Source organism: Anabrus simplex, chromosome 6 (genome assembly GCF_040414725.1).
Source record: "Anabrus simplex isolate iqAnaSimp1 chromosome 6, ASM4041472v1, whole genome shotgun sequence".
In the NCBI taxonomy this organism is placed as follows: domain Eukaryota; kingdom Metazoa; phylum Arthropoda; class Insecta; order Orthoptera; family Tettigoniidae; genus Anabrus; species Anabrus simplex.
This window is the reverse complement of record NC_090270.1, coordinates 322,944,371-322,965,505: the sequence shown is the minus strand read 5'-3', so window position 1 is coordinate 322,965,505 and position 21,135 is coordinate 322,944,371. Positions and strand designations below refer to the sequence as shown.

Below are 21,135 nucleotides of genomic sequence, written 5' to 3'. Positions count from 1 at the left end.
ACCTTGGTCGAAGATTTCTTTGTGTTGTCAAGGTGCAAGGGGCATAATTCCTTAAATTAAAATGCTATCACGTTGGTCTAAAACTTGTAGTTATGACAGTGATGAATCTGTAGTAAGTGAAATGACGTCAGTTGCAATCCTCATGGCACGACGGAACCTAAGACCAAGGGGAAAATAAATATCTTCTTGTGGACGTTCAGTTTGCATATGGGGCAGATATCTTCAATTGGATGTTACGAAAATTGTAAAACTGCATCAGTTGCCGCCCGGAGGGACGAAGAAATGATCTACGGAGTCCAAAAACTCATTGAAGATCTCTTATACAGTTGTAATTAATAGTCCTAGAGAGAATCTTTAAACCATGGAGTTATATCTTGGAAGATTTTACTTCAGTTACCACAGGATGTGAAATATTTCACTCTGTTCAAAAGGAAATATACTATATTCTTTCTCGTATTCGAATAAAAAAATACTGACATTTTCATTATATTAAGTGAAAGTATGTGATAGCCGAGTGGCATAGTCACTGGTCACTAGATTCCCACCAAATCGGCTGTATTCTGAATCACGTGAAAATTTCCGTGTCTTTGTGATTTGGATTTTACGTAAAACTGAAGACCCCGTAACTATGATCATAATATCAACAATCACGTAAAACTACAAGTTTTCTTACTTTACTTTTTATACAGAATTGGAAACAAACAATAACAGTATAAATAAAAATATTTGAAAATCATACTCTAGGCATAGAATCTCAACGATAATATAATAAAACCACCTATTCAATACTTTCCACGTTTAATGTGGTTTGAATCTACATGAATTTATGTAGACGTATCAGGTCAGGTATATGTTTCACCCATTATTTGGAAATCTTCAGCCTGTAGACATCTTTTAGGTCAAGGTTTGGGACCTTTCTAACCATATATAGTATAATACAAGAACGTTAATAATCTCTTAAGACTAACATGCCAGGATAATAATTTTAAAATGTGAACAAAACAATAACTGTGGGTAACATAAATTAATGGTGTTTTAACACAATTCAAACTTCTTTCTCTATCATAAGTCTTGGGCAAAGAGAATATTGCATACCAGGGTTCATTTGACCCACCTATATCATTCCATGTTCTTGACGTACCGTAACTTATGTCAGAATGTGTTGTCAACCACAAGTGGATATTTAGAACTGATTGCTAATTGTAGGCTGGTCAAGATTGTTGTGAATGAAAATATAAATGTAAATTAACGGTGTTTTTTACACAGTTGAAAATACATTCAAAATACATTCAAAACTAAAATGAATCTTCTTCTCTAACATAAGCCTTGAGAAAAGAGGATAGTGATACTGGGGCTTATATGACCCATATATATCAGTTTCATGTTCTTGGCTTAACTAAGAGACTATTAACGTTTTTATACTGTATATTGTGCCGTTTCACAATTCTTTATAAGAGCTAGAGCAACAAAGATGGAGTCTCTGCGGTCAAAATCTCAAATAAAATACATTTAACGTCAGTACGGGCCAAATTATAAGTCTTTTCGTCAGTCGGTTACAGTAATAGCCGCGTTTAGAAGGCGCAGAAAAAAATGACAGATGGACATTATTTGAAACCATTATTCAAGAAAAAAGATGCTCATCTTTTACTATCTAATCTGACTTCGGTGTATTAACAGGACGAAAAACTCAATTTTAAAGGAATTATTCAGCGGAGCGATATATTGGAGATTTGGAAACGAAGATTAGTTCCCGACTACACTCTATTTGGCAGAGATCAAGATTTAAACGCCGCGGGAGATTTAATACGAGAAACAATAAGAGATAAGATATACTACTGTGGAACTACGTCACGCAGTGACGCAAGCCCTTGATGAAATTTGCCCGACACCGGTTAACATTGAAAGACACTTACCGAACAGTAATTGAATGCATTTAGGTGGATAAAAGACGGCGGAAAGAAATTTATTTTCGAATCAGAATATACTGAATATAAGTCTTAGACAATTCTGGACTATTTATTGATCTAACTGTTTTCCAGTAAAAACCTGTACAATCTGAGCAACGCAAGAGCTATAGTACTTGAAAAAATGTCAGCAATGAGTCAAACATTCTATCATTGTTCTGTTCCATACGCACGAGTCTTCATCATGGGTCTGTAAGGAAGCAAGGCGATGCTGCTTGGATCCTGACGAGGCGAGACGATGTTGGCTATCCCGGATGACCAGTGAGCGATGATGAGAAGCCACGATGTACCCAACCACTTGTGGAGGAACCAGATGACCAGCTCATAGTCTCAGATGACCGGAGAGGAGGAAACGCCGAGACCATCTTGAGCAAAGTTAAGTCCAATGTCCAAGTCGTTTTCGTAAGTAAGAAGATATTGTTTTCTTTATTTTGCTTTGTAATATTTATTGGTGCGAACACAGTGCGTAAACAAACATCTAGCTAAATTCATTGGAAGTAGGTATTCATCTGTACGAAACGTCAATTCCATTTGTAGGCGTGGTCACCAAGTGATGTTCGTTCGTAATGTTTTCCAGAGACATGCGTGAAGAGATCGCTAAAATTATTATTATTATTATTACCAGTGATGTGTAAGAATGAAGTAGGCATTTATATCTGCGTGTCATAAACTTGAGCAACGTCAAATTGTACGAGATCATGCATAGGATTTGTGTTATGAAGGAATGGCAGTAGACTATTCCAAGTTACGTTAAATTTGGTACTGTGACTGTAGTAAATAAAGTAGGCATTTTAGTAATGTCGCGGCACGTTCATGTGCAAGCCAAGGTAATGAATTACGTGATAAAGTGATAGTGTGGGTATATGAAATAAGAGTAATAATTATCGCGTTATGAATATGATATAGAGTTGTTGATGATGTATAATGGTTGTAGTTATTGTTTCTTCGAGAGAGAGTCATAGTTGCATGAAATAAGGTCTCGTGATTTCAAATGTTATAATGGAGAAGATCACTGATTTCTCGCCAATTCCACGCAATGATTTTAAGCCTACGCATTTTATCTAGCTCAGGACATGATCTCAGGACGTCAAGTGCAATGTTTCTTTATCCATATTAAGTTACTTGGAGAAGCAAATGTTTACTCTGGATAGTTTGGAGCCTTCACTGATCCGCTTAGGAAGATCTCGAGAACTCACTGAATAATTACACTTCTGTATGAATTTCAATCTATAGGCCGATCGCTGGTGACCTAGGGTTTCGAAGGAGAATCAATTTCTTTTAGCTGGAGATATTGTCATCCGACTAAGTAGATTTTCCATTGGTAGCATGTGTTGCTATAACCTTGTAGAACCAGAGTGATGACGTTTCTTGCCATTTCGTACGCACGTAGTTTATGTCAATAAGATAAGGTCATATTACCTTAAATTCATGAATTAAATCTTGTGAAGATGTTACTTATTGGATGATTACGACTTACAATGGACGTAGCTTAGCTCATGATGTGTAACATAAGGAAATATGAGTGTCTAAAAAAAGCAACTAAATAGGCAGAGAGCAATATTTAAGACGTAAAACGATATGTGTGTACTTATCAGAATAACGCAAGAAGAGTTTAGATTATCCTCATTGATAGTCTTAAAGCTACGGACAGTCAATCAGTCAGTTGAATTTTAAGTACTGTGATAGTTTTTTTTAGAATAAATATCGAGTGTTAGTTAACATAATCTGATGCGATGTCCAAGGACGGTTGACTTAAATAGAATTCCATTTCTTGACTGAATAATGGCTCAGAAATCCCACATGTGTTTCTTTATTTCTCAAAATAATACAACTAGAAAGACTATAAATAATAGTTGATAGGAGTTTTCTTTTCTTTTCTGTGGATGCATCCTACATTTTTAATGTAAATAATTTTCATGTTTTATTTTCTTGCCAAGAAGGCACTTGTAAATACTAGTAGCTGTATCCAATTTAATTTATTTAATCATCACCCGACTCGCTAGGTGAATTGAAAGAGAAGGATAGGGCATTCTATTTTTAAGAATCTTCCCACATGTGTCATGTCGTTTACAATATTAATTGATGATTTCGGAGATGAATGAATACTGTACTAAGAAAGGAAGCTATGTAAGCCGAGAAGACATTCAATCACTTAGGGTGAAGTGAAAAGACGTAATTTTTCCAACGTTATCGACGGATATGGATTACTAGGTCGACGATGAGTCAGTCAATACTAAGGTTACTTCATTAGTAAAATTTTGAACTAATTGCTTGAATATTTGATTTAATATTTAAATAAATTTTGAATGGTGAAACCTAAAAACTCTTTCTCTATGTTCTTAGCATAAGGTTTAGTTGTAAGATTGTAGTAGTAACGATCGACGACGATTTTCTTAAGAATTAATGAGAATGGTACCTAGCTAAATACGAGTAAGAGACGTCTTTCTGCGTTAGTTAGGGAATACCGTTGTTTGACCTGGTTGTTTTTCCGTTGCGGAACTCACACCCATAGAACTCAGTCACCCGATTTATTGAAGTTAGAGCTAGTCTGGATCTCTTGTGTCCTTGCCTGGACGCGGGAACGGCGCAAGTAGAAAATGTCGCCCATACGTGTGACAATTCGAGAAAGACACCGTGGTCAAGAACCGTTGGTCGCCATAGAAAAGGGCACCTCAACGTGATGCGAATGGAGGAAAACACCATGGAAACTGTTGGTTGCAAACCAAACAGAATTTCTTTTTGAGATACTCATGTATGTGGAAATTCAAGAGAAAGTCGTCGTGGGAAGTCAAGAGAAAGAATACGACACAGAACTGTGAAGAGGTCGATTCCCATAGGTAACAATAAGAATGAGGAAAACATCGGGAAACCTAGTAAGAAGATGACAGAGATGATAGTCGAATAACGGGTCTTCGGTGCAATATTAGAGTAAAATGGGAGAATTTACTCAAGAGAAGTGGGTGAGACGAAGGAGATATTTTAGAAACTAATGGATGAGGAATTATTGATGGTAACAGCAGATTGATTGCATGGAAATGAAGATGTTGTACGGTAATTTCTTTACTGGACTGTTAGGCGTTATAATCTTATGGGATCGAAGTTGACACAGCAAGATATTAGACTGTGAGGACGAGTAGATGCCCAGTATAGATAATGGAATAGGAGAAAGAAGAAATGGATGGTTGCTCTGAAGAGGATGACAGAAAATAGTTGGTAGCAGTCAGAACTAGGAAAGAAGGATAAATTACTGCTAATATGTCAATTTAATTAGATGTAACTTAGATGTAAGAGATAGATTGTAAGAGGTTATTTGAGTTATTTTCAGTTAAGAATTGGAGTCATAAGTACATGAACAAGTACCTCATATTTCCTAGTGTGATTGGGTCAACATCGTGAGCTGAATCGGATCCAAGTAGTGAAGCCTGCCTGTGTATTTGCTGAATATATATATTGTTGATTGGAGTAGTGGGAGAGACATTGTTGGAGAATTTGAGTTGTGGAGAATTTAGGTAAAACCATAGAGTTTATTAGGATTTTTAGAATTTAGAATACTAATTGAATATCAATATGACGACGTTAAGTCATTTGAAAGCTCAATTTGAGGAGTATCAAAGGGAACAACGAGAAGAACAAGAACAGTATCGGAAAGACCAAGAAGAGAAACAAGAGAAATATCAAAAAGAGCAGGAAGAGAAAGAAAGAAGACAGAAAGAAGAGCGCCAGGGATTGTTGCAGGCTATAAAAGAAATGATGGAAGAAAACAGAAAGCGCGATGAAGAAGCTAAAAAAGAGAGATTAGAAGAGAATAGAAGGCGTGATGAAGAAGCTAGAAAGCGCGATGAAGAAGCTAGAAAGGAGAGGTTGGAAGAGAACAGGAAGCGCGATGAAGAAGCTAGAAAACGGGAGGAAGAAGCTAGAAGACGCGACGAGGAAGCTAAGAAAGAGAGGCAGGAAGAGATGAGAAAGCAGGAAGAGACGTTGAAGAAGATGATGGAAGAAATGAATAAGAAGCAGATGGAAGAAATGGCTAAGAAGCAAGGGGAAGAGAAGATTAAAGAGAGACAAGAACGAGAGGAGAAGGAGAAGAAGCAGGAAGAAGAGAGGAAGAGAGAGAAGCAAGAGCAAGAGGAACGATATCAGAGATTCATGGAAAATTTGGAGAGAAAAATGGGGGAGATACAGGAAGCAAAACATAGAGAAATGATGGAGGAAATAAGGAGAGGTCAGCAAGAACAAAGGGAAGAAATGAATAAATATCAGGAGAAGATGGAGGAGATGAAGAACAATATAGATGAATGGAAAGCTGAAATTAGTGGAAGTATGGAAGAGAAGAACCGAGAGATACGAGAAGAAATAAACGAAATTAGGAGAGAAATGGCAGGAAACAATAACTATCTCCAATCTTTAAAGGAGAATGTCATAAAGGATTTATCAGATAATATGGAAAAGTTAAGCCTAGATTCCCAAGAAAAGTGGAGAGTATGTGAGGAAAGTATAGGAAAACTAGGTGAGGACGTGCTAACCACGAGTACAAGTCTGGAAAAGAAATACGACCAAGCTGCAAACCAAATTGGAAGTAGAATAACGGAGATAAGAGAGGAAATAGAACAACATAAGGATGAATTAAACCAAAGAATAACGAAATCTGAAGAAGGGCTTAGACAAATGCAAGCTCAGTTACAAGAAATTCGGGAGGAAGGAACAGGAAAGACTGTTATGATGTCTAGTAGCGAGCGGAACAGAGGAGTTGAGTTTCAAATAAATGAGAGAGAAGCGACACCCATACCAGCCACACGTTCTAACCACAGTATGGGAGAGACAAATGTGGATAACGGAAACAGTGGTTATCCTACGATTATTAATGTTATAAAAACCTTCGATGATAGACCGAAGCACTTTAATAATTCCACCAGTATTTCGCCCAAACGTTTCCTTAGGGAAATGGAGGATTACTTCAAGGAACATGGCATCGCTGAGGAGAAGAAATTGAAAATAGTGGAAAAGCATTTAGATGCTAATCCAAGCTTATGGTTCCAAGCATTTAAATATACTTTCCATGAGTATAGTGACTTTAAAACGGCGTTCTTACAGAAATTTTGGAGTCCGGAGTTGCAGCAGAATTTACGCTTAGAGTTGTACTCTCGCAAGTATGCTACGAACGGTCAAACAGGGTTTAGTGATTATTTCGCTTTCCAGTTTCATCGTTTTCAAGACCTTGATTCGCCACCCAGTGAGCTTGAAGCGATCAAGACGATACAACGACAATTTCCTTCCGATATACAAAGGTTACTGGCTACTGCTAACCCAACTACGGCAGTGCAAATGGAAACGACACTCAGACAGATCGATATGACTACAGCACCACACCCTCAAAGAATGATTAGGAACGCTTACAGTGAAGAAACGGTTAATGTGCTCACACAGGAAAACGTCGATGGAAATACCCCTGAAGAAAGAGTAAAAATGAACAGGAAGAGACAATGGGGAAACCAGGAGAATGGAAGGAGAGATGAAGAAAGATGCTATTGCAGGAAAGGGTCCTACAACCAAGAAGCATATAGGGAAAATAGAGCATATAGACCCAACATGCGGTACAGGAACCCGTACAGAGAAAACAGAGGAAGAAATAATTTTAGAGGAAGATATGGTTACGGAAGAAGAAATACGAGAGCTGACCAAGGAAGGGAAACTTATAATCGGAGACCTACACGCGATGTAAATGAGGACCGAAACGAAAAGATCAAGTGGGAAAAAGCAATTAGAGAACAGGACGTCAACGCTGATGTAGAGGGAGCGGAGAGTCTGGAGTTGCAAAGGTACAAAAGGAAGAAACAGGAAGAACAGATCCTCGATCCGAACGCGAGAGAATTTGAATGTAGAAGAGAAAGTGAAAAGATAACGAGCAAAAAAAAAACGCCGATTTTGAATTAGAAGGTGAGGTTGAGAATATAAAGAACGCATTGGATTCCAAAATTTATAGTTATTTCATAACACAGGTGGATTCGTGGGAAATCGATTCGGAAGAACTGATGAAGGATTTGACAGTACATCACATAAAGAGAAAGTATGAATTGCCTATTATCGTAGCAAGAGTTGGACAGATGAAAGTACGTTGTTTAGTTGATTCTGGGGCTAGCATCAGTGTGCTTTCGAAGGAATTATTCCAAGATATGAGTAGAAGAATGAAATTATTAACCATCCCAGTTTCGAAAATTAAAATAAGAGGGATAATTCCAGATAAAACAGTGGAATGCAATATACAAACATATTTGGAAATAAATATTGGAAACCGGCACTTTGAGCATCCATTCATAGTCATGAACAAGATTAAATATAATATTATACTAGGGATAGACTTCATGACGGTAACTGGAATGACGATCGATATGGAGAAACAAGAAATAAGGTTCCCTATATCTGACGAACACACCAGGGAAAACCAAGAACGGATTAAGATCAATGACAACATTAGGATCATAGATAACAAGGAGGTATCGGAAGAAGAGGACGTACCATCCGAAAAGCATCCGAACTTTCACTTAGAGGAAGGAGAGATATCTCTAGCGGACGAAAACATTGTTGCGAGCATAGAAAGGGTAATGGCTATGGAGGAGGAAGAAGACCTGCCGAACATAGCGGAAGCAGTGGCGAATGCTAAAATTTCCACGAGCGAAAAATCAAAACTTCATGGAATCTTACAGGAATACTCGGATTTATTTAAGAATAAACCAGGACAGATTCCAAATTTTAAATATAAATTAATAGTGAACGATTGGACACCCTATAAAGGCAAACTCTATGGAATTCCGGAGAAACACTTCCCAGAAGTGAAGAAGATCATAAAGGAAATGGAAGACGATGGCAGTATAATGAAGACATCAAGTCCGTATTTGAATCCTTTGGTAATTGTCGTAAAAAGCAACGGGAAACTCCGTTTGTGCCTTGACGCTCGTTTTTTGAACGGTCGATTGATTCCAGAGTATAATCAAACTCCAAAAATAAAGGATATTATTCAGAAATTCCGTGACATGAGGTATTTTTCAACCATGGATTTTACATCTTCATATCATCACATCGTTCTGGAGGAAAAATCCCGATTATTAACAGGATTTATGTTTGATAATCAGACATATATCTACTGTCGTCTCCCATTCGGATTAAGAAATAGTTGTGCTGTTTTGGTGAGAGCATTAGACAGAAATTTAACGCCGGAAGTAAAGGAGTTTTTAACTTACTATGTGGACGATCTAATTCTGGCAACTAAAACATTTACGGAGCATTGTGACAAGCTCGAGAAGTTGTTTCGAAACTTAAGAGCCACGGGATTTAAGATCAACCTTTCAAAATCGAAATTCTGTCAAGAAGAGGTCCTATTCGTCGGTCACATGATAGACGGTACAGGAGTACGGCCTAACCCAGTTAAGATTCAAGCCATATGCGATTTTCCCCGACCAAAGCGCATAAAGCACGTCAGACAATTTCTTGGTATGGCGCAGTTTTTCTCTAACCATTGTCAAGGATATACCCAGACCGCCGCGCCTTTGCAGGATTTGTTAAAGATCAATAACAGGTGGAAATGGGATGAAAAGGCAGAAAGAGCATTCCAAGAACTAAAAACCTTGTTAACAAAAAGCATTAAATTAGGCTATCCTAACTATGAAAAAGAATTTATAATACAGTCAGACGCATCTAATGTTGGCATCGGAGCTTGTTTATACCAAGAAGAAGAAGGAACACCTCCCAAAAGGATATATCTAGCATTCACTAGCCGAAAATTAAGGAGCCACGAGGTTAACTATACTACGACAGAACAGGAGCTATTAGCAATCATTTACGCCTTACAGCAATGGAGAAAAACTATTTACGGATACCCCATAACGGTCAGATCAGACCATAAGGCATTAACATTTGGACTGAAAGCTGCAATGACTAATGAGCGGATAACCAGGTGGATGTTGTTCACGCAGCAGTTCCAGATAAAAATAGAGTATTGTAAGGGAAAGGAAAACATCCTTGCTGACGCCCTAAGTCGTAACCCTGTGGAGAAAGAGGAAGTAATTCATAGAATTGAATTGGTCCCGGACGATGAAGAAACATTAGAGAAACTACAGAACCTAGTACACTTGCAGCGTCAAGACGAAACGTTGAAACAAATCATAGATAAATTGGAAGATGAAAACTGTGAAAGTGAAACAAAATTGAGAATTACGAAAATCTACAGCTTAGAGCAAGGCATACTAATGGCTAGATCAGGTAAAGGTCATAAGAGGATACGAATAGTACTACCTTCGATGTTATACAAGGAAGTAATCTGGCACATACACAGAATTACAGGTCACGGTGGCGTGGAAAAGGTAACACAAGTAATACTCGAAAAATTTACTTGGAAAGGTATTCGAAGAACGGTGAGGAATACTGTGAGAACATGCGACATATGCCAAAAGGTTAAACATGGCAGTGGTACAGTAAGATACGAACCCAGAGCTATATTGCCTCATAAAGCTCGAGAACTATATGCTATAGATATCTTTGGTAGACTCCCAACTGCCAGAAGGGGACACAAGTACATAGTCGTAGTGATGGATGTGTTCTCTAAATATGTGTCGTTGCAACCAATTCAACGCGCCAACACAAAGCAGGTATTACAACGTCTAATCAAAAACACCTTACCTAACATGGGAAAGCCTGAGAAATTACTGTCAGACAGAGGGACACAATTTACGTCGCTTCAATTCAGAGAAACCATGGAGGAGTTAGGAATTAAACACATTCTTTGCTCGGTGAGACATCCAGCGTCCAATCCTGTTGAAAGATGCATGAAAGAAATAGCGAAATTCTGTCGAATCTATTGTCCAAACCAACACTGGAAGTGGTTAGAGGTAATAGGAATAATAGAAGACAGCATGAATAACACAATACATGAATCCAGCGGACAAATACCTAAAATCATTCATCATAGTATTAAACCTGAAAGACCTTGGGACGCAGTTGTTCACCTACCTGCTGAACCTGACTTAGATATCGACGAAATTAACAAACTGGTTCGCGAGAGGCTGTACAGACAAGCACAGAGAAGGTTAAGGAGGGTACAGCATAAGAAATTCAAACCTGAGTTGAAGAAAGGCGACCTGGTATTAATAAAGAAACCCGCAATTTCCAGTGTAACGAACAAAGTCTTTGCGAAATTCCTACATTTATTTGAAGGACCATTTAAGATTAACCGTTCATTCAGAAATAATGCATACGAAATTCACGACTTAAATGGAAACAGTAAAGGAGTACATAACAGTGCAAACATCAAGTTATATTTCAAAGAATAGGAAAGGGGCAAACCATCTCAAGTGATGACGAGTCAAAGAAGTACAGATTGAAGCCACTTACAGCATGAATAAACAAATTGTTCCAAAGAAAGGAGTAATAATGCAAGAAGAGAACTCATAAAGAATAGTGAAAAGTCCCATTATAAAAAGGAAGACGAATATAATAAATATATAGCAAGCCATATATTTATTTCAACGTAGGGGAAGTTAATGTGCCGTTTCACAATTCTTTATAAGAGCTAGAGCAACAAAGATGGAGTCTCTGCGGTCAAAATCTCAAATAAAATACATTTAACGTCAGTACGGGCCAAATTATAAGTCTTTTCGTCAGTCGGTTACAGTAATAGCCGCGTTTAGAAGGCGCAGAAAAAAATGACAGATGGACATTATTTGAAACCATTATTCAAGAAAAAAGATGCTCATCTTTTACTATCTAATCTGACTTCGGTGTATTAACAGGACGAAAAACTCAATTTTAAAGGAATTATTCAGCGGAGCGATATATTGGAGATTTGGAAACGAAGATTAGTTCCCGACTACACTCTATTTGGCAGAGATCAAGATTTAAACGCCGCGGGAGATTTAATACGAGAAACAATAAGAGATAAGATATACTACTGTGGAACTACGTCACGCAGTGACGCAAGCCCTTGATGAAATTTGCCCGACACCGGTTAACATTGAAAGACACTTACCGAACAGTAATTGAATGCATTTAGGTGGATAAAAGACGGCGGAAAGAAATTTATTTTCGAATCAGAATATACTGAATATAAGTCTTAGACAATTCTGGACTATTTATTGATCTAACTGTTTTCCAGTAAAAACCTGTACAATCTGAGCAACGCAAGAGCTATAGTACTTGAAAAAATGTCAGCAATGAGTCAAACATTCTATCATTGTTCTGTTCCATACGCACGAGTCTTCATCATGGGTCTGTAAGGAAGCAAGGCGATGCTGCTTGGATCCTGACGAGGCGAGACGATGTTGGCTATCCCGGATGACCAGTGAGCGATGATGAGAAGCCACGATGTACCCAACCACTTGTGGAGGAACCAGATGACCAGCTCATAGTCTCAGATGACCGGAGAGGAGGAAACGCCGAGACCATCTTGAGCAAAGTTAAGTCCAATGTCCAAGTCGTTTTCGTAAGTAAGAAGATATTGTTTTCTTTATTTTGCTTTGTAATATTTATTGGTGCGAACACAGTGCGTAAACAAACATCTAGCTAAATTCATTGGAAGTAGGTATTCATCTGTACGAAACGTCAATTCCATTTGTAGGCGTGGTCACCAAGTGATGTTCGTTCGTAATGTTTTCCAGAGACATGCGTGAAGAGATCGCTAAAATTATTATTATTATTATTACCAGTGATGTGTAAGAATGAAGTAGGCATTTATATCTGCGTGTCATAAACTTGAGCAACGTCAAATTGTACGAGATCATGCATAGGATTTGTGTTATGAAGGAATGGCAGTAGACTATTCCAAGTTACGTTAAATTTGGTACTGTGACTGTAGTAAATAAAGTAGGCATTTTAGTAATGTCGCGGCACGTTCATGTGCAAGCCAAGGTAATGAATTACGTGATAAAGTGATAGTGTGGGTATATGAAATAAGAGTAATAATTATCGCGTTATGAATATGATATAGAGTTGTTGATGATGTATAATGGTTGTAGTTATTGTTTCTTCGAGAGAGAGTCATAGTTGCATGAAATAAGGTCTCGTGATTTCAAATGTTATAATGGAGAAGATCACTGATTTCTCGCCAATTCCACGCAATGATTTTAAGCCTACGCATTTTATCTAGCTCAGGACATGATCTCAGGACGTCAAGTGCAATGTTTCTTTATCCATATTAAGTTACTTGGAGAAGCAAATGTTTACTCTGGATAGTTTGGAGCCTTCACTGATCCGCTTAGGAAGATCTCGAGAACTCACTGAATAATTACACTTCTGTATGAATTTCAATCTATAGGCCGATCGCTGGTGACCTAGGGTTTCGAAGGAGAATCAATTTCTTTTAGCTGGAGATATTGTCATCCGACTAAGTAGATTTTCCATTGGTAGCATGTGTTGCTATAACCTTGTAGAACCAGAGTGATGACGTTTCTTGCCATTTCGTACGCACGTAGTTTATGTCAATAAGATAAGGTCATATTACCTTAAATTCATGAATTAAATCTTGTGAAGATGTTACTTATTGGATGATTACGACTTACAATGGACGTAGCTTAGCTCATGATGTGTAACATAAGGAAATATGAGTGTCTAAAAAAAGCAACTAAATAGGCAGAGAGCAATATTTAAGACGTAAAACGATATGTGTGTACTTATCAGAATAACGCAAGAAGAGTTTAGATTATCCTCATTGATAGTCTTAAAGCTACGGACAGTCAATCAGTCAGTTGAATTTTAAGTACTGTGATAGTTTTTTTTAGAATAAATATCGAGTGTTAGTTAACATAATCTGATGCGATGTCCAAGGACGGTTGACTTAAATAGAATTCCATTTCTTGACTGAATAATGGCTCAGAAATCCCACATGTGTTTCTTTATTTCTCAAAATAATACAACTAGAAAGACTATAAATAATAGTTGATAGGAGTTTTCTTTTCTTTTCTGTGGATGCATCCTACATTTTTAATGTAAATAATTTTCATGTTTTATTTTCTTGCCAAGAAGGCACTTGTAAATACTAGTAGCTGTATCCAATTTAATTTATTTAATCATCACCCGACTCGCTAGGTGAATTGAAAGAGAAGGATAGGGCATTCTATTTTTAAGAATCTTCCCACATGTGTCATGTCGTTTACAATATTAATTGATGATTTCGGAGATGAATGAATACTGTACTAAGAAAGGAAGCTATGTAAGCCGAGAAGACATTCAATCACTTAGGGTGAAGTGAAAAGACGTAATTTTTCCAACGTTATCGACGGATATGGATTACTAGGTCGACGATGAGTCAGTCAATACTAAGGTTACTTCATTAGTAAAATTTTGAACTAATTGCTTGAATATTTGATTTAATATTTAAATAAATTTTGAATGGTGAAACCTAAAAACTCTTTCTCTGTGTTCTTAGCATAAGGTTTAGTTGTAAGATTGTAGTAGTAACGATCGACGACGATTTTCTTAAGAATTAATGAGAATGGTACCTAGCTAAATACGAGTAAGAGACGTCTTTCTGCGTTAGTTAGGGAATACCGTTGTTTGACCTGGTTGTTTTTCCGTTGCGGAACTCACACCCATAGAACTCAGTCACCCGATTTATTGAAGTTAGAGCTAGTCTGGATCTCTTGTGTCCTTGCCTGGACGCGGGAACGGCGCAATATGGTTAAAAAGTCCCAAACCTTGACCTAAAGATTGTCTACAAGCTGAAGATGCCCAAATAATGGGTGAAACATATACCTGACCTGATTCAAACCACATTAAACGTGGAAATTATTGAATAGGTGGTTTTATTATATTATCCTAGAGATTCTATGCCTAGCGTCATCTTCAGTACGGAACAGTAATGAGAGTTGTTACTTGTAATCATAACCTAATCAAATATAAACTACATAAAACACTGTTTTTATACTCTAAGAAAATTGGAAATAGCAACACGACGAATGGATGGGTTACTCGTATTGCTATAGCGAAGAAAGTATTCAATAGAAAACGTAGATTATTAAGCTGCAAATTAGATGAAGTTTTGAGAAAAATGCTCTGGAAGTGCTTTGTTTGGTATGTGGCATTATATGAGACAGAGACGTGGACGTTGAGAGAGAGAATAAAAATGCTAGGAGTGTTTGAGATGTGGATGTGGAAAATAATGGAGAGAATAACTGGATGGAATGAGTGAGAAATGAAAAATATTGGAAATAGTTGGCGAGAAGAGAAAATTGCTGCAAGTTATAAGAGAAAGGAAAAGAACTGAGTGGGACAACTTATTGAGATGAGAGTGCTTGTTAACGGTAGCACTGGAAGGATTAATTTTTCGGAACGAGACTGAGAGGAAGGAAAAGGTACAAAATGATAGATGACATAAAGGAAGGAGAAACTTACAAGGATCTGAAGAGGATGGCAATAGACAAGAGAGCATGGGCAACAGCCGTGTGAAAACCTGCCTGTAGGCAGAACACATTATTATGATGATCATGATGATGATAATGGAGATAGGAAAGGTACCTTCTAGATTCGTAAACAATACTGGCTTCAGGCCTTAAGACCCTTCACACCTGACTAGTTGACATCGAACCACTGTTGTATACGAAGTCTAGAAGAATTTAGTTGACGCGTAGTCTGTGAGGTGCATTGACGTGTTAAATATGCGTCACCGACGGGTACGAGCAGAATATCAACAATCGTCATCGGATGAGAGCGTCAGGATGATTGGTCTATCAATCACTACTGATCCGCATTTAGTCGCCCAGGTGGCAGATTCCCTATCTGTTGTTTTCCTAGCCTTTTATTAAATGATTGCAAAGAAATTTGAAATTTATTGAACATCTCGCTTGATAAGTTATTCGAATCCCTATCTTCCCTTCATTTGTCCTCTTGAATTCTAATCTTCATATTGCGATCTTTCCTACTTTTCAAACGTATTCGTCCACTAATGTCATTCCACGCCATCTCTCCACTGACAGAGACAGCCGTTGATGGATGGCCATGAGGGGTAAACATATTTATGATCATTTGATTTTCGAAAAGTGGTTTCTTTTTTCTCATAATGTATATCTTGTGAATATTTATGGCCATAAAATTGTGTGCTAAATCTGCGAACATTTTGTTGTACATAAATTCTGACCCTCCCCTGCGAACCATGTGACCTTGCTGCCGTGGGAAGACTTGCGTGTCCCAATGAAGCAGATAGGCGAGACGCAGGTGCAACCATATCGGATGGGTATCTGTTGAGAGACCAGACTAAGGAATGGTTTATCGAAAGGCGGGTAGCAGCCTTTCGGAAGTTGCAAGGGCAGCAGTCTAGATGATTGACTGATATGGCCTTGTAACAATACTAAACATGGATTAGCTGTGTTGATACTGCTACACGGCTGAAAGCAACGTGAAACTACAGCCGTAACTAACTCCCGAGGACATGCAGCTCTCTCTGTATGAATGATGTACTGATGATGGCTTCCTCCCGGGTAAAATATTCCGGAGGTAAACTAGTCCCCCATTCGGATCTCCGGGTGGGGACTACACGAGAGGGGTCGGAGCGTGGAATGTTAGAAGTTTGAATCGTTGTGGTAGGTTAGAGAATCTGAAAAGGGAGATGAATAGGCTAAAGTTAGATGTAGTTGGTATAAGTGAAGTACGTTGGCAGGAAGAACAGGATTTCTGGTCAGGCGACTACCGAATTATCAACACGAAATCAAACAGGGGAAATGCAGGAGTTGGTTTAATAATGAAAAAGAAAATAGGGCAGCGGGTAAGCTACTACGACCAGCATGGTGAAACAATTATTGTCGTCAAGATAGACACCAAACCAATGCCCGCCACAATAGTGCAGCTCTATATGCCTACTACCTCAGCGGATGATGAGGAAGTCGAAAGAACATATGAAGAGATAGAAGATTTAATACAATATGTAAAAGGTGACGATAATCTAATTGTGATGGGAGACTGGAATGCAGTGGTAGTTCAAGGAAGAGAAGGTAATACAGTAGGAGAATTTGGATTGGGACAAAGGAATGAAAGAGGAAGTCGACTGGTTGAATTCTGCACTTATCATAATTTAGTCCTTGCCAATACTTGGTTCAAACACCACAAACGGCGGCTTTATGCGTAGACGAGACCTGGAGACACTGGAGGGTATCAAATAGACTTCATTATGATTAGGCAGAGATTCAGAAACCAGATGTTGGATTGCAAAACTTTCCCAGGAGCAGACGTGGACTCTGACCACAACTTGTTGGTCATGAAATGCCATCTGAAGCTGAAGAAACTGAAGAAAGGAAAGAATGCAAAAAGATGGGATCTAGACAAGTTGAAAGAAAAGAATGTGAGGGATTGTTTCAAGGAACATGTTGCAAAAGGACTAACTGAAAAGGCTGAAGCAAACATAATAGAGGAAGAGTGGATAGTCATGAAAAATGAAGTCAGCAAAGCTGCCGAAGAAATGTTAGGAAGGAAGAAAAGATGAACTAAGAATCAATGGATAACTCAGGAGATACTAGACCTGATTGATGAACGACGAAAATACAAGAATTCTAGAAAAGAAGAGGGCAGAAAAGAATACAGGCGATTAAAGAATCAAGTGGATAGAAAGTGCAAGGTAGATAAGGAAGAATGGCTGAAGGAGAAGTGCAAGGATGTCGAAGGTTGTATGGTCCTAGGAAAGGTAGATGCTGCATACAGAAAATCAAGGAAACCTTTGGAGAAAGGAAATCTAGGTGTATGAATATTAAGAGCTCAGATGGAAAGCCACTTCTAGGGAAAGAAGAGAAAGCAGAATGATGGCAGGAACTTATCCAACAGTTGTATCAAGGTGAAAATTTAGATATATTGGTTCTGAAAGGGAATCACAATCCAAGGAGAGGAAATCAAAACCTTGAGTTCGGCGTTGATATTGTTATTTTATCTGAGACTGCAGAAGATTTCGAGAGGTTGCTGAATGGTATGGACAAAGTCTTGGGTAAGGAGTACAAGATGCAAATAAATAAGTCCAAAACAAAAGTAATGGAGTGCAGTCCAACGAAGGCAGGTGATGCAGGTAATATTAAATTAGGAAATGAAGTCTTAAAGGAAGAAGATGAATATTGTTACTTGGGTAGTAAAATTACTAACGATGGCAGAAGTAAGGAGGACATAAAATGCAGATTAGCAAAGCAAGGAAGAGCTTTCTTAAAAGAAATTTGCTCACTTCGAACATTGATATAGGAATTAGAAAGATGTTTTTGAAGTCTTTCACGTGGAGCGTGGCATTGTATGGAAGTGAAACATGGACGATAACTAGTTCAGAAAGAAAGAGAATATAAGCTTTTGAAATGTGGTGTTACAGAAGAATGCTGAAGGTGAGATGGATAGATCGAATCACAAATGAAGAGATACTGAATCGAATTGGCGAGAGGAGATCGATTTGGCCAAATTTGACAAGAATAAGAGAGAGAATGATAGGACACATAGTAAGACAAGAACTAGTTCGGTTGGTTTTTGAAGGAAGTGTAGATGATATGAACGGCAGGGGTAGACCAATGTATGAATATGACAAGCAGATTAGGGCAGATATAGGATGCAGTAGTTACGTAGAAATGAAAAGGTTAGCACAGGATAGGGTGGTATGGAGAGCTGCATCAAACCAGTCTATGGACTGATGACTCAAACAACAACAAACAAATTCGGACAGGTGGGGCGATCTTGTGACGTGCCATGGGAAATATTGTCTGTTGATGCAGTTACGATATTGTTGGACTTTTAACATGGAACTACGTATTTTTTTCGATTTATCGGAAATGTTTATATCTCCTGTGGGTGGAGTGTACCCGTACATGTCCTAAGAGGCTACTAGGAAGGAAACAAATAAAGAATCTGAACTCACTTTCTCGCCTTTTGAGCTTAGAAACATATTCATAATTCTTTGCTTTCTCTTGTATCGGAGAAATTTACAACATACATATATCTCCATTATAGACTGTTTCTTAATTTATGGGATCAAAACAACTATAATACCGGGTTTATTCAACTACCCCATCAGATTTCATCAGTCATATAATTTCGTTACCTACACATCACCACTTAACACGAAGGGATGTCGTGCGAGCAGGGGATCCAACTTTCTATCCACCTTCATCGCAGTTCTGTTGAAACAGTTGAAATTTGTGACCAGTATGTTCTTGATCATCTCTGGATCTCGTACCAGCAGCGATGGACTCCGGAAGTGATACAAACCGAGGAAAGGATGGCCATCTCCCGCCCTGTAAAAAAAAAAATCAGATATATCAGTAGAAGAACAATCATTTAAAACATCGAATGTCACCTTGTCTGTACATGTATAAATGAGGTTCTGGAAACGGGAATAATGCCCTTTGAAGAGTTTATTTGACATTCTAGTACATCTATTGACACGACCACCTGTGCAGCGCTTTAAAGTTTTCCCCACTTGCGGTCAGAGCTGTTGAAAATGATTTCTGACCACGAACTCTGAACAAGGAGGGGAATATATAACAGAGGGTGTTTAGCTAGCTGTACTTTCTGGTAAAACAATAATGGTGCGTGATAACCGAGCGGTATCATCGCTGAATTCTCACCAAGTCCCCATAAGGTTAGGAGCGGCAGAATACATGGTACCACTGCCTGTCCTAAGAAACGACAGCAAGGGGAGCGGAGGTTTCTCAAATTTTATTATTTTTTTTACTAATTGCTTTACGTCGCACCGACACAGGTAGGTCTTATGGCGACGATGGGATAGGAAAGGGCTAAGAGTTGGAACGAAGTGGCCGTGGCCTTAATAAAGGTACTCCCCCGGCATTTGCCTAGTGTGAAAATGGGAAACAAGAGAAAACCATCTTCAGGGCTGTTGACAGTGGGGTTCGAACCCACTATCTCCCGGATGCAAGCTCACTGCCGTGCACCCCTAACCGCACGCCTAATTCGCCCGGTAGTTCTAAAATTAGGAGCGTGCGTTGATGACCACCGTTCACCTAGCTGAGTCTAGCATTGCTTCCACTTACTTATGTCAGGCTCCTGGCTTTTATCTTTCCTCTATGACCTTCCTTGGTCAACTCTTGATCTCTTCCGACCCCGAAGTCTTAACATTTTCAAAGCAAAGAGAGTCTTTCATTTTCACGCTCTTCGTGGCCTTTCCCCTTCTTTAGCCGAAACCTTCATTCTTCGAAGGCGGGAAGTCTTTCTGTTTCCCTTCTCATTAGTGCTAATTAGAGGATGGTTGCTGAGTTGCACTTTCCCTTAAAACCATAATCACCACCACCACAAGCCACGCCTCGTGAAGGCGGCCACTGCTGGAATTTCGGCCAATGAGTGTGGGAATTTTGAAATGAAAATTCTCTTCCCGTTAGATCACATTTCACGTAAAAGTAGATATGATCACGATTTGAACAGTCATATAAAACTACAAACTGCCTTGCTTTAAAAAAAAGCAATAATCATCACCGCCATCTCGTTTAAGCGCGCCTGTCTCGCGCATTGGTCAGACCCTGCTGCCGTTACTGCAAATACGACGCTTGAAGTCTCGGACGGTGGAAAGGAATGAAAACTGTTGAAGCGAGAATCTTCTGTCTCCAGAGGCTTCACGCCCGCTTGTATTTAGCGGAGGGGAGACGCGGCACGAAAGCAGGAAAATATTTTTTCGCTGTATAATAGATGTGGTGGCTTACACTTACACCTACTGGAGGGGAAACGCACCGTGCCGAAGAAGAGGGAGTTGCTGGTCGAGAATATTTCTTCCGTTTCTCCCGCTGGAATTTAATGTCGGTAACGTTGGTAAAATATACGGGTGTTTCGCAATCGCGTTGTGTCCATACCATACATGGTGTTTGTTTCCTCTACGGATATTTACATTCCTGAGAGATGTTTGAATTACGCTGTGTTACAAATGGATTGCGAAAAACTTATTCAATTATTTAAAAAGTACACTTTTCTATATGACAAATGTCGTAAGTTATATAGCAATACCGTTGAAATAGCAGTTGAAATTTCACAATGCTTATTCGAAAATACACTATGAATTTATCTTCAGGGCTCGACAACGATTGAAACAATGTGCAAAGTTCACCACTTCAGTTTCTAGATAAATTAAAGTCTCCGATTTTGTCTTTGTTCTTCCCTTTCACACACAGCTGACAGACAGCTGTCCAAATGACGAGGCACGCTTCCGATATGTATGAGAGCATACAGGAGAAAT

At 38.6% G+C, this 21,135-nt stretch overlaps 1 protein-coding gene across 1 annotated transcript in view; it reads right to left on the bottom strand.

Annotated features, from left to right (window-relative positions):
* Positions 1 to 21,135, bottom strand: part of LOC136876007 (cytochrome P450 6k1) — a 100,986-nt gene that overhangs the window by 59,883 nt on the left and 19,968 nt on the right. The window contains exon 3 of the mRNA XM_068228302.1: positions 19,001 to 19,189. Coding sequence (XP_068084403.1) covers positions 19,001 to 19,189 — 189 coding nt within the window. The remainder of the gene's footprint in view (positions 1 to 19,000; positions 19,190 to 21,135) is intronic.